The following is a 13,875-nucleotide window of genomic DNA, read 5'->3' as shown; positions in this document are numbered from 1 at the left end:
TCATAAAACGTTTAAATTAAAATATGTTGTGAATGTTTCGGCTCTTTTTTCTCAAGCCATCATGTGTTGGTAATGGATACAAGCTGCTAAAAATGAATATAGGTAATAAGCATAATTTCCACTGCAAATGGATTATAATTTGTTGACAACAAAATGAGGATAATAAATTGGAAAGGGATAATCCCTGGCATTTTAATTATGCCAGAGATTAAAAAGAGATTATATTTACTCTTTAAATTTTTTAGAGCAAAAATACTGCCACTATAATTTTTCGAGTGATTTTCTACTCCAATAAAAGTTAAAAACTTACTCTATTAGAGTGAATTCCATATTTTGAGTGAAAAATCACTCGAAAAATTGTAGTGGCAGTATTTCCACTCTAAGAAATTTAGAGAGTATTTAATCACGGGAAGAGATCAAAGTACACATTTATATATTATATAAACAATAAAATTGATAAATAAGCTTTTCAATACGACCCACGAATGAATTCACGAGCAACCATACACCCAATCATACAACTCGCGAGCAACGTTCCTTCGCCTTTACCTTGTCCGCCGTGTTTCTGCGGCGTGTCGGCTCGAACCTGTAATTTTATCGTCTTAAAGGGCCACCTTGACCTAAAACGCACGGCACTTCATCGTTTTCCCCCCGCGGCATCGATCGTGCGGCTAGAGAATCGCCGAACGTTCCGGACGCACGGATCTAGCGGCATCCACCGCGGCGCGCGGCGGCGCCGGCTTTCGGCCTAAACCGGTTCTCCCGTCTCTCGTGTACGTCGTCGCACGCTCGGATCGCGCACGTCATTCCGGAGCGTCTCCTTTAACGGGACGAACACCGGGATTTCGTGGATTCGAGGAGTCGCGCGTGTAATCGCGATTACAACCGCGCGCCGGCCGCTCGCGCGCCGAACGAATCTCGTCATCTCGTGGACCGCCGCAGCCAGCAGTTCTTGCATCTGACGCGACGCGTTTAGGTTTTTTTTTTTTCCCCCCTTCGCGTAATAACGGAAGAGCCGCGGAAAGAGTAACTGTAATCGATACATCTGCATCGCCTTCCTAGGTTGCCGTAAGTCATTCACGTTTCTGCCTTTGTGTCTTCAACGGTATCGGTATTGGCGATTCTGTGCGCGGGACCGGCAAAGTGGTGGCATTTGTCTTCGGCCTCTCGGAGAAACGTGAGTCTTACAAAATTCGACAGTTTTTTTTTAATACATTTTATAATAAGACGACCGATAAGGTTCTCCAAATCGCGTACGAGTGAACAATCACTCGTAGATTGCACGAACTTCGTTTTCACTCTGTAAACAATGGAGAAATGTCGAGTGTGAAATTTGATTGATACGCCCAGTGAGAAATAGTACATCGAAATCATTATTTCGATGTCGAATTCATTATCGTTTCTCCCTGGAACGAGTGACTTTTGTTCGAGCCAATCAAAATATTTTATTAAGACGACAAAACTTTGTGATTAACGATATTATTTCACTTGTCACGTATCAATCAAAGCTTTGCCTGCTAATAAGAAACGTTTCTCACGGCTTATCGAATTTTTACGGTGGATTGCTCGAAAAATTGCACAGGCACAATTTTTACTCCGCGAGATTTAAAGAGTACAGTTCGTTGCAAGTAGCGAACTAAACGGAAATTCGTGTTTATTGAGGCAGGACACGTTGGCGCGAGCGCGATATGATTTAACGAGAGGGATGTAATTGGGATGGTGATTAATGCGTTTTGCGGATAATTGTGCGAGATGCGATCGGATCGGCAGCGGGGCGAAACCTGCATTGTCATCCGCCGCATTGTGCCGATGCATCGCCTAAGTTAACTGACCTTTGAATGAATTTTTAAGGAGAAGGGTTAGCTCCTACGGCGTCTCCCTCAATGATCCCACGTGATACGTGTGAACGGAAGCGGACGCGCGAGAATTTGCCTAAGAAGCATCCGCGGCGATTGCGATCGGCCGCGCGATCTTATAAATAATGAATCCGTATATCCACGCGTATTATTACGCAAGTTCAATTATCTGCTTCATTATCTTCCCGCGCGAGCCCGAGGAGAGGCGTTCGAGATATTCCAGCCGGCAGAAGAAATTGTCGAACGTATAACGCGCGGAATTGCAAAATTATGTTAATCCTCTCGGGCGTTCCAGGGGAGGGAGAAGAGGAGGCTGCCTTCGCGGGCTTATTATTCCTCCGGTGACAAACATGCCGCGGGAAAAACTGATGGATTTGCGTTGCGACCTTTGCGGCTCGGCGGAATTGCAAAGAGTGCCTCATTACTTATACTTTTGTCGATATATGCGCGCGTATTATACATACATCGGCCGGCCCGAAACCGGTTCCCGAGAGCTGGATAGCCTTTGTCTACGCCGATTTCGGAGGGATATAAATTAGAAGACGACGATGACGCGAATGCGATTTAGAAAGGGCGTCCGGAGCGAGGGGTAGCGCGCGAGGAATGCATCGTCCCTTTCGTGCGATTAGAATTTTCGCTCCGCCTGCAAAAACCGCGCGCTCGTCGTTTCGCAACTGAAACGTCCAACCGCAACTTCGTCCGCAGACATTTGTAATTGCTTGCTGAGAAATTATTTTTACACCTTTTTTTTTTTTACAGATCGAACAAACGTTCGACCGTGAAGATCGGTAAACGAAGGCTCGCCGATACGAACGGAAACGACAAGCGGTAGAGATTCGTGGTACGAACGCGGATAACGCCGGTGTCGTTCGATTAAATATATCAACTCGTTAACTGTAAATACACGAGAACGTGTACTCGCGTGCGCCGCGGGTAAAATCGGCCACGCGGGTTCGCAAACGGAACGTTGCATTTCTGGGCGCGATCGTGAAAGACCTAACAGAAGCGGCACAGTTAATTCGCACAAGGACTTGTAACGGCGTCGGGTTCTCATTTCTGGACAGGTCGTTCCGTCCGCTACACATTTCACGACTTTCCAGATATGCACACAGAGCCCGCTCTTTGTTCCCATTTCCGTTATCGCGGTTCGTACGACCGGGCGTTGGATACCGATCATGCAGAAACTTCTTTTTTTTCCTTGAGTTTACGTAATGTCCGTCGACTCGCCGCAACTTATTAAGACTGAGGCTCCTTCCAACCGGAATGATACGCTGTTTTTTTTTAGATAATTCTAAATTACACTATATTTAACTGCAATTGTAAGATACAACGCACAATAAATATTTATATGAAAGTAAAAATAGTTTATAAGTGCGGAAAAATTCGAATTTTATCATAAGTATGATAAATTTTTCATTAATATTTAAAGTGACGGTTCCAATTATACGTCCAATTTTTTAAATTAAACACCGACAAAAAAGATGATTTATTCAAATTTAAATTCATACGAATTGAATGAAAATGATTTCAGTCTTTTTAAGTAACTCATAATTGGAATTATTACCTTGTATCATTAAGATCAAATCATTGCAAGTCCACACAGAAAAAAAGCAAGTGTCAAATTAACTTTTATATATTTATACGAACGCATTCATTGTTTCATATATTACGCAACAATATATAATCTTCTTATAAAAAATTTGAAAATTTTGAATTTCAATAATATTATAGCCTTATTTCAATACTATAGTTGTTATTTCAAAAATATAATATAACTATTTCGATAATTTTATTCTAAAAAAAATTATAATCTTTGATTTGAACACACAGTATTTTCTATCCAACATTTTTTCATTTCCATTCAAGAAAATTATTCTTAAATAACAATATCATTTTCTTGATTAAACTATATAAAATCTTAAAATAAATCTTCTTTTAAGTAAATTTTTTTGACTTAACGCAATACAATCTTATTTCAAGATTTTCAATTTGAAACTAAAGGTATTGTCAAAATAACAATATCCTTTCTTTTGTGAATGCACGTTAATATCGTGATTATTTCAGTATTATAATAAAGTATTCGCATCTTGCGCGCAACGCTTGATGGCGAAAAATGTCCGAGTATTAATTGCTGACGTCGTCAATTTGAATCGCCATAACACGTGTGTGACCTCGTTTTTTAAAGCCGCGCATGGCTGTACATATTAGATTTAATTTTCTCGTGATTGCTAATCCGACAACTTGTCTCGATCGTTTATAATTTGCTTTAATTTCAGATTATTATACGAATGCATTCTTATGGTACATTCTTCCGTCGTTTTAAGATGATGCGACATGGCTATCTTCGACACTTTGAAGGACAAATTTGACGTGAGTTTTGCTATAAATCTCTTTTTGCATTTATCCATTAATTAAGAATTATTATTGTTAAATGTCAACGCATGGAAAAAAATCAAGTTCGAAGTTCTTATGTAAAAGAGGATTGACTAATTGACTAAAAGGCATCTTTGCGAATAGAAACGAAGATCAAACACAGTCGAAGTTTGTTTTACAAATAACATGGGACATAAATCAAAGTCCGCAACTCGTAGAATTCGTTTAAGACCTCAATTACGCCTCTGTCCGTTTACTGCTTCTAGAAGTCTGTCTTCTACGAAAAATCTTTTAGGAAATGTTATTTATTAAGATACAAAGTCTGCAACTGTTATCTTATCGATAATATACATTAGTCTCTAAATGATAATAAAATGTGAGAGTAAACAATAATATACTACGCCGAGAACAAGATGATTAAAAATGTATATTTGTAGGATATAAATTTATTTTAATGAAGTAAATCCTTATTTAAATACGGCAAAATGAGCAAAATAATGTGAAGAATGACGTATATTTCACAAAAATGTATATGTAAATATTCATTATTACAAGCAAATTTTTTTATCAATAAATATCGAAGAAAACAAGTAATGTCTGCTTGATAATATTTCGGTTTTCTTCTCAATGTAATATATAAAAAGGTTTAATTGCTACATTTATAAACATTTATAAACAGCACTTGTTAAACGTTAACAGAATAATTAAATTAGAATATGGTATAGTAAAAAAGTGCAATTCTATTTCTACAGACATATTTAGACCAAATAGTGTAACAAAAAAAAAAATTCGGAAGAAATAATTTTTATTTAAAAAATTCTAACTAACGTAGAACGATCTTTATATATTCATAGGTTGAGATTTTTGACATCATGAAGAAAGTCTCTCCATTTTGGTAGCGAGTAGAGCGATGGGATTGCCCACAGGATATTCTCTGACGAGACTAATTACTATACCTGAGGCCATAGCGGGTACGAGGATGAACTCGACCGAAGACCCAGGGACCCCTAAAGAGTGCAAATGGGAGAGGTGACGTATCACCCAGTGATGCGTAAACGGCGTGGAGTGGGCAGCGCCTTTCTGGGCCTCTTCGTAGGCCTGATCCTGGGTTTTCTGATTCTCAGTTACCGCCTGATAGTCTTCAATCAGCAGCAACAGGTCGCTATTTGGACCTCGGTGCCCGCTGTACGATCATCGCCGAGAACATCGGAACGAAACGTGCCGTGGCTGAAAGACGACGAGCGAATCAACAGCTCCAGTTCGAATCTGGTGTTCGTGGGCGTGATGACAGCTCAAAAGTATCTGGACACACGAGCCAAAGCTGTTTACGAGACCTGGGGCAGGGAGTTACCCGGCAAGATAGTCTTCTTCTCGTCGGAATCCTCGACGGTTCCCGAAAACTGTCCGGATCTACCTTTGGTGCCGCTTCCACGAGTGGACGACACCTATCCGCCGCAAAAGAAGTCGTTTATGATGCTGCAGTACATGTGGAGCAACTTCGGCGACCGCTTCGAGTGGTTCTTGAGAGCGGACGATGACGTATACGTGAGGGCAGACCGGTTGGAGACCCTGTTGAGATCCGTCGATTCCAGAAGGGCGATGTACATCGGACAGGCGGGAAGAGGGAACTCGGAGGAGTTCGGGCTGCTGTCGCTCGATTACGACGAGAACTTTTGCATGGGTGGTCCGGGAGTGGTGCTGTCCAGGGAGACGCTTAGAAGGATCGTGCCGCACATCAGGTACTGCCTGCGCCATTTGTACACCACGCACGAGGACGTCGAGCTCGGAAGATGCGTGAAAAAGTACGCCGGGATTCCCTGCACTTGGAGCTACGAGGTAAATGCTTCTTCATCATGACGTTTACGGAGGCATGAAATTAGTATGATCGTATTACAAGGGGATCGTTGTTCACAGACGAATAAAACTAGACCTGAAGAAGTTTTCCTAAGGCGAAAAGTTTACTCTTCAAATCATGTTAAAGAACATCCTTTAAAAGTATTCCTAAAGATTAGCATGTTTTTTTCGAAACATTTTTTTGAAAAATATACAGTTTTAGGCTTTTCAAATCGGGAATGTAAAATTATGTAGAATTACATATTTTTAATGAAAAGTAAATGGAAATAATTAAGAAATAGGCACGAGAAAAATTGATTGAAAGGGCTCGATTTGGAAAAAAATATTTCTTCTCTTCGAGGAACGCTTACATTTTGCTATCGTCCGCTTTATCATCCGGAGTAAGTGCGTCGTGTCGTACGTAGATTGGTAATCAAAGCGTTTTATCTTATCGTGAGTCGACAAAAGTAGGCGCTAGATGCTGTTGATTGCCAAAACATTATTGCACCTTGGTCTTTCGTGCATAGTCATTGAAAACGTTGCTTTCCCCCACAATTTAAAGCGATGACATAACAAATGGAACCATGTAAATGTGATATTTGACCTTAACAATATTCAAGTTAATTGTGACGTTAACTTCTTCCCTTTTCGTCCCGTTTGACCATAATTTTTACAACAGTAACATACAATCCGCCGTTGCTTCATGTCACGAGGAATTTGCTTCTACTTAGAATCCCATTGTACAAACTGTGCAACCATTTGGTCAGTTTCATTGGCGTGATACTATTCTGGGCGTTCAATTTCTTCCTCCGAGACTCCGCCGCGTGCACTCGCAGAAACGCATGTACGCGATACTAAACGATTTACTGATTAACACATACATGCAACGAAGATTAGACGTTGCGCCGGTTTATCCAACGTTGCATACACTTCTACCTATGCGTTTTTCAACTTGCAAACGATCGGAGCAGAATGACTGCAGACCGCAAATTATTCATCGTGTTGAAACAATTTTTCTTCCATCTCAAAACATTATTTCTTCAATTCTCAAAAATTTTGGAGGGCTAAGTAAATGTTTATACAAAAATGTCTCACGTGTGATAGTCTCGTTTTTTGTGCCATCACAGACGCTAACAGTCACTTGCTATTATTATGTACTAAAGTTCAAAAGTTTCTGGCTTAAAGATTAAAATAATAAAATAGAACAACTAGTTTTCTGAATACAATCATGCATCCTTTATCTTAATATATTATTTAGGAAGAGATGAACCAATTTTTTCCCGGTAAAACTTTTTCTCTAAGTTTTTATACAATTTGGAAACACTTTTAAAAAATACTGGGGAAAAAAAGGATAGATTTTTTTCATTACTCTTCAGTATATCTAAAAAATATTGGAATTAGTGTGATTCTAAGAAAAGTTTTCACGAGAGACGTATATACTTTTCTCTAGCAATCATCAATTGATGGTTGAGCTATTTTCATGTACAGCAATTCGTCATTTCAGAATGTTAAAGGGTTAATTTCCTCTTTACCAGTTAAATCCCAAATTAAATTGTGCGTAACTTGATCGGGAATCAGGGATCACATAATGGGCATACGGCACGTCATCGTCGATTTAAATACATGAAACATCTGCATCACGTACCGAAAATGTAGGTAGCGGATTATGTCGAAAGGTACAACGTGCAGATGAGGATGTTAGTCGTTAAGTAAAAGTGAATTGCACCCTGCTAACCCAGTGGCCAGATCGAGCCATTCTTCTTCATCTTGGTACTCTCGCGGTCACATTAGACTGTACCGTTTATGGTATATAACAATTTATCCACACGAAGTGCTTAAATCTTCGTAGCGTATGTTGCGGCAATCAAATAGAATTGATGCGCGAAGAGGTTCTGAATGAAATAAATATATAAAATTTGAAAAAAAAAGAAAATACTGCTCGAACGAAACATAATTTGATATCAAAAACTCTATTTTCAAAAATAAGTTAATATATAATATAAGAGATAATATGCAAATATAAATACAAATAAGTATAAAAATTGTGTAATTAATAACATAATAAAACTACGCGTCAATTTTTTGCGAAATAGTATTTATTACCATTTTTTATTCAAAAACTAATTTATTCGGCGCGCAGTTCAATGAATTTAAAAAGATACAATTTTTAAAAACGTACAAAAAATATCAGCACATGAGGCTTGTCTTTAATTAGTTATGTTTTTACGTGTTAATCTATACTTTTTCATCAATAGACAAGTTAATTTGCGCGTGAAAAAGGAGAATCTTCGTTTTACAATTAAGTACTTTTAGTTTATGATTAAGCAAAAATCCACTTAAGAAAAATATACGCCCTTCAAACGGTCTCGAGCGCGCGCGCGCGAGGATGGATTCGGCGAAGCTTGTTACAGATGTAAACGCGTTTAACAATTTACCCGTTGATAATCATTCATTCATTATTCAGCCGGGGGGGGGGGAGGCGCGAGACGACACCGTCGCGCTGCAATCGCGATGCACTCCGCGCGTCGCCGCCGCTACGAAAGGTAAAGTGTATAGATGAGGATGTCACTCGTTAGACCAGAACAAATCGTAGCCCGGTGACCCACTAGGCTAGAGACCGTCCGTTCCCGTCTTGACACTCGACGTAAGGTCGAAACACTTAACGATCCCGTCCCGATGCGTGCGACGTGCACGCGGCCGAATGCGTGCAATGCATTCAATGCGCGCCGCGAGATGGATGTGTCGGCCGAGGCGTGCGCGAGACCTCGATAAGGGATTTACGATTAGTGGTCATGTCTTTGTCAGAGCCTTTGTCTTCCGCCTCATCCATTATTATTGTCGAGAGGGGCCGGTAACGGCGCTGCGGATATTGCGACTTTAATCCCACTGAATTAGCGGCCTCTAATTAATTGGCGACTGAAGACGTTAGCGAAAGAAAATGATAACTTATCTAAAGTAGGATCAATTCATCATTATAAAGTGTATTTTGAAAAAAAAAAAGAAGATTAAGACTTAAGTTAGAGAAAATACAGCAGGTTCTACAGAAACCTTGAAGAAATTTAACATCGAAATGGAGTTTGTATGTAAAGCGTCAATTTAATTTCAATACTCGAACGCATGTTAATTTACGGAATACACACGATTCTTGAAGAGAAACAGATGCAAGTGTATGAATACCCCAAAAAGCAGCTCGGAAACTTTTTTAACAATCATTCCGCTTTTTAAAATAATCTTTTTTTAACGAAAGGCGTTTTTTTGCGAAACCTCAACGAATCCGAAGCGTGATATATATATATTTTTTTTTTTACGTAACTGCCGGAGCAAGTCACGCAAGCGACTTTTCGACCGTCACGAGGCGCCGACGTAATTTCTGCGAAACAAGAAACCACCACACCCAGCGTTATGATCAACACTCGCGGCTTCGCGGGTTTTGACGTTTCGTTCCAGGCGTTCCGAATAGAACGTTCTCAATGGTAATTATTACAGGTCGTAGTGCGCGCACACGGCAGGAAGTTCGTACTTTAAACTCCGCTTCCCTGTCCGCGTGCTAATTGCACGAGTTTGACGAGTTGCGTTTCGCGCGTGCACTCAGACATTCGGGACGGATTAATATACCGGGTTCGCGCGGAATTGACAGACGCGATATCATTGTCGCGTTGATCCAACGCGAGCGCGATCCCATCGGATAAGCCGTCGTTTTCTTAAATGAGTTTCGTCCAAGCGCAGCGCGTGAAAGTCATTTCGAATAAAAAAGACGTGAATACTATTACGTTAAATTCTAACATGATAGTATGTTTTATAGTTTTACTAATAAAAATATACTCATTATATTCTGTAAAGAGAAGAATTTATGAAGAAAACATTTGGACTATTAAAATGTTGAAATAATATCCAAATCGCCGATAGGCGAGCAAGCGGCTTTAACTCTCTCGGGAATAAGATGCAACCGATGCGCTACATAAAGACTACTTGCTGCGCGATTAAGGCAAGCCAAAAATAGTTCACTCCAAAAAATTTAGAGAGCACATATAAAGTTTTAGTCGATAATCCTGAAACAATCTATATATGCAATTGTAAGACATTTGTTTCAGCATTTTTAAAATAATTATTATTGAACATATATGATATGTTAAATTAACATATATAACGTGTTAAAATATATAAAATTATATAATGTTAAAATAACCATACATAATATGTTATTGTAACGTACGAGTAATAAACGAGTATTACGAGTATGCATAAGGAATACCTCATAAGGCAGAAGTAAAAGTCGTAAATCCTTTTCTTTTTCGCTGCACTGCTGCACTGGTGCAGCAGCTAAGTTAGAATGAGAAAAAATGTATTTGTCTTACTCTACCCTGTTGCGCCAATGCAGCAGTGTAGCGAAAAAGAATAAGCCATATGATTACTGAAAGCGAAACTGAAAAGGGTGTTAGAGCCCAAGTGACACTCTTTCTTAAAGAATATGTTATTGTAACACGGTTATATATGTTACATTAACATTATTATAATGTTAAAGTAACATGTTACGTGTGTTACTTTGATATAATTTTCTCATTAAATTGTTACATAAAAATTTACATTTATTTTTATGATAAATATAACATATTTATGTTGCTATTTAACATATTGTATTTTAATATGTTAAATTAACACAAAAATTTGAGTGGATGATTTGGGACATGTGAAATGTGTTAAATTTAACATGAAATTTTTTACTGTGTATCGTTGTTCGAAATTAGCGATAGTAGATTCATAGTACTCGTGATAATGCCACGCAGATGCAGTCGATTCTTTATCACAACAGCAGCGGGGCCCAGGCGTTCACCGGAAATCTCAAGAAGAAGGAGGTTCATCGTGCCATCACTTTGCATCCTGTGAAAAGTCCGCCTCACATGTACAGGCTGCACAATTACATGAGGGTTGGTATAACATCGGGTATTATAATTACGGTAATCACTACAATGAAAAAGCCGCATTACTTATCCGTGAACTGTTAAGTAATTTGATAACCGTTACACGGACGAGCGAGAGGTAACGCGAGCTATGCGAGAAGGAAATTGCTTCGCGATTCTTGACTCGTGTCTTTGACGTCTCGTTACCGTTGCCGTTACGGCATTGACGTTTATTATTAAAAAAAAAAAAAATGATATGCTTTTAACAATTATACATGTGTTCTATCAGGGACTGCGAATACAAGACCTGCAGCAAGAGAGGATACGTTTGCACAGGGACATTTACACGATGGCCCAGGAGCTGGGAGTGAGCCTGGAAAGCCTAAAGAACTACGAAATAGCTGAGGGCGTACGTCTATTTCCGGTCGATCCTAATTCCGAAGATTATCCCGGCGACACGGACATACTGGGTATGCTGTCTTACTTCCGTTATCGCAAACATACGATAAAAATATCGCCTGTAGAGAGCTACGCAACTCCTTGCGCTTTCGTTACTTTTATATTTTTTTTTTAAATCTCTTTTTAACGAGGATAACGTATCGTGAGAATAATCGAAGAGATGGCTCTTTAGATTCATAAAGGTATGCGTTTACTCTAATTAACAATTATACGCTTTTTTATAAGCTAAGTAACACTTTCACGTGTTTTTCTAACAGCACTTCGAGCCCTCCTCAGGCTCATAAATATGTAACGACTGTTTATCTAATGAATATTCCGCGTTACGCGCTACTTGGCCACGTCCATAAATTATTGTCGTTTTCCCTGTTAAAACATATCTGCAGCCTTTCAAACCATAAAATATATATGTTTAGAAAGATAACAACCCACATTTTTCGGTCATAAAACTTTTACCGTATATCGATATTAAATTAATGTTTCCGCATTTGCTCTGCGTGTCTGATACGACCGACTATAGTTATTTGTCGTCTTAATGTGTGACTATCACCGACGTGCCATTGAATCAAATCACAACGCATATTAAATCGTATCCCAGAGGAATTGTAAATTTATTCGGAAATTGGAGACGTGAGAGCATGATGCGTGACTTTGTATTGTCGTATTCTGCTTCTCGCGTTAGATTTCATCAACAGTTTCGCTCACGAAGTAAATCCCACGAGAAATAAAGGACTTGTGGATATCTACGTGAGTTTCAATATTGTGGTAAACATTTATTCCGCGATCTAAGAGATTAATTAAAAAAATTAAGTATTGATTATGCAATCATTAAATTGCTTATTATTAAAATTGTAAAAAAATTTAAATACATAAATTGTGTCCACAGAATTAAAAGATGTTGACTAAAATGATTTCTTAGTTATATCTAATTATATTTTATTGAACAACGGTGATACGTTAGAATTAAAAAGCGATAAAATAAAAAAAATTACAAATAGATTCCTGATTTATTTATAGTCTGCAGTCTATTTATTGACACATCTATTCTGTAAAAAAAATCTTATGTAAGTTGATGAATTAGAGATATTTCGGCATACTTATCAAATACTCGTATAAACGATTGAGAAAACTTTTCTATTATTATTTCAATCGCTTCTATTTATCACATTTCTTTCAGATTTCACGCTCGCCGTCTTATCGCGTGAACTCATGTGTAATTTATACACATGAGTACTCCGCAATAAATCAGAATTAACCGACTGAAAACTGAAGCGGATATAGTTTACTAATAAAGTTGTAATAGAGATTGCGGTTCAAAAAATATCGAAATTCTACAGAAAATTATCACATTTATTTGCTCTTTCCAATTAATTTTCTGTCATCTTTATAACGTTTGATGTAAAAAAAAAACACGATTTTCATATAAAAATTGCAACGGTATTCACAGATAAATATTATAATCTTACATTAATATTAATTTTATCAATATTATATCAATATTGATTTTAATATTCTTTATATACAATTAGAACAATTTTTTTTTATTTAGCTGTAGTAATAAAGCATAATTAGAGCATGGATATAATTAGGTGTTAAACATCGAAGTAAGAAACTTACTTTAGCACATTTTAATTTTTTAATTTCTTACAAATTTTTTAATTTTCTTAAAAAAAATTTTTTTATAAACTAGTTTTTGTCTTTGATTTTGTACTTGCAACGCAGTCTCAAGTTTAACTTTCAAGTTTCAATTCTCGATGTTAATGATGGAAACCGGTCGAATTCGTTGATTTGCTAAATGAAATCTTGTTTATGCAGGTGTGCCGGCGAGTCTTCGTTCGTTCAAACCGGCGACGAGCGACGAAGTGATTCCATGGGATTTCCTCTTGAAATTGGAATATAGTTTAACCGACTCTAATCCGAGGCGACGTATTCACAGCGACATTAAAGAGGGTTTGGAGGACATCACCAGGGAGGTCATGGCTTCGATCAATTCCTATTCGAGGCAGCGGGGCCGTGTAGTTGAAGAACGGTCCGCTCTTTACGGATACAGAAGGGTGAATTCTTATGGGGCTGACACAATACTGGATCTCCTTCTGGTTTATCGGAAGTACCGGGGCAGGAAGATCACTCTTCCCGTCAGGAGACACATTTATCTCCATCAACATTTTACTGGTACGACTGCAGATGCTTTTGCATTCATATACGCACGCAGAATGAAATTATTAGAGGAAGGCCTTCTAAAGCGGCACTCTCTTATTTCTCGGAAACACTGCATTGTTTTAATGCTGATAAAATATGATGATATGTTAAATAATAATGTTACAGATATATTAACGTTAAATATAAATTTGGATATCTTTTAATATTTAAGCAATTAAATTATAGAATTACATTTTTCTGGAAATTTAAAATTGTAATTGCTTTACTGAGGAAATAACGTGACAATATAATTTATTGAG

The 13,875-nt window shown here is 38.1% G+C and overlaps 1 protein-coding gene across 5 annotated transcripts in view; it reads left to right on the top strand.

The window, feature by feature from the left end:
• The window catches only part of LOC105839213 (chondroitin sulfate synthase 1), a 36,098-nt gene that overhangs the window by 20,240 nt on the left and 1,983 nt on the right, over positions 1-13,875 (top strand). For 3 of the 5 annotated variants that reach the window (XM_028189374.2, XM_012685369.3, XM_012685365.3), the window contains exons 2-7: positions 4,133-4,226; positions 5,084-5,258; positions 5,354-6,065; positions 10,847-10,987; positions 11,250-11,430; positions 13,232-13,588. In XM_028189374.2, the coding sequence (XP_028045175.2) occupies positions 5,140-5,258; positions 5,354-6,065; positions 10,847-10,987; positions 11,250-11,430; positions 13,232-13,588 (1,510 nt within the window). In that variant the 5' untranslated portion in view covers positions 4,133-4,226; positions 5,084-5,139. Of the gene's footprint in view, positions 1-1,062; positions 1,178-4,132; positions 4,227-5,083; positions 5,259-5,353; positions 6,066-10,846; positions 10,988-11,249; positions 11,431-13,231; positions 13,589-13,875 lie in introns of all 5 variants that reach the window. The other 2 variants (XM_012685367.3, XM_012685364.3) reach the window with 1 other exon arrangement.

Source organism: Monomorium pharaonis, chromosome 4 (assembly GCF_013373865.1).
Source record: "Monomorium pharaonis isolate MP-MQ-018 chromosome 4, ASM1337386v2, whole genome shotgun sequence".
In the NCBI taxonomy this organism is placed as follows: Eukaryota; Metazoa; Arthropoda; class Insecta; order Hymenoptera; family Formicidae; genus Monomorium; species Monomorium pharaonis.
This window is presented reverse-complemented; position numbering and strand designations above follow the sequence as displayed.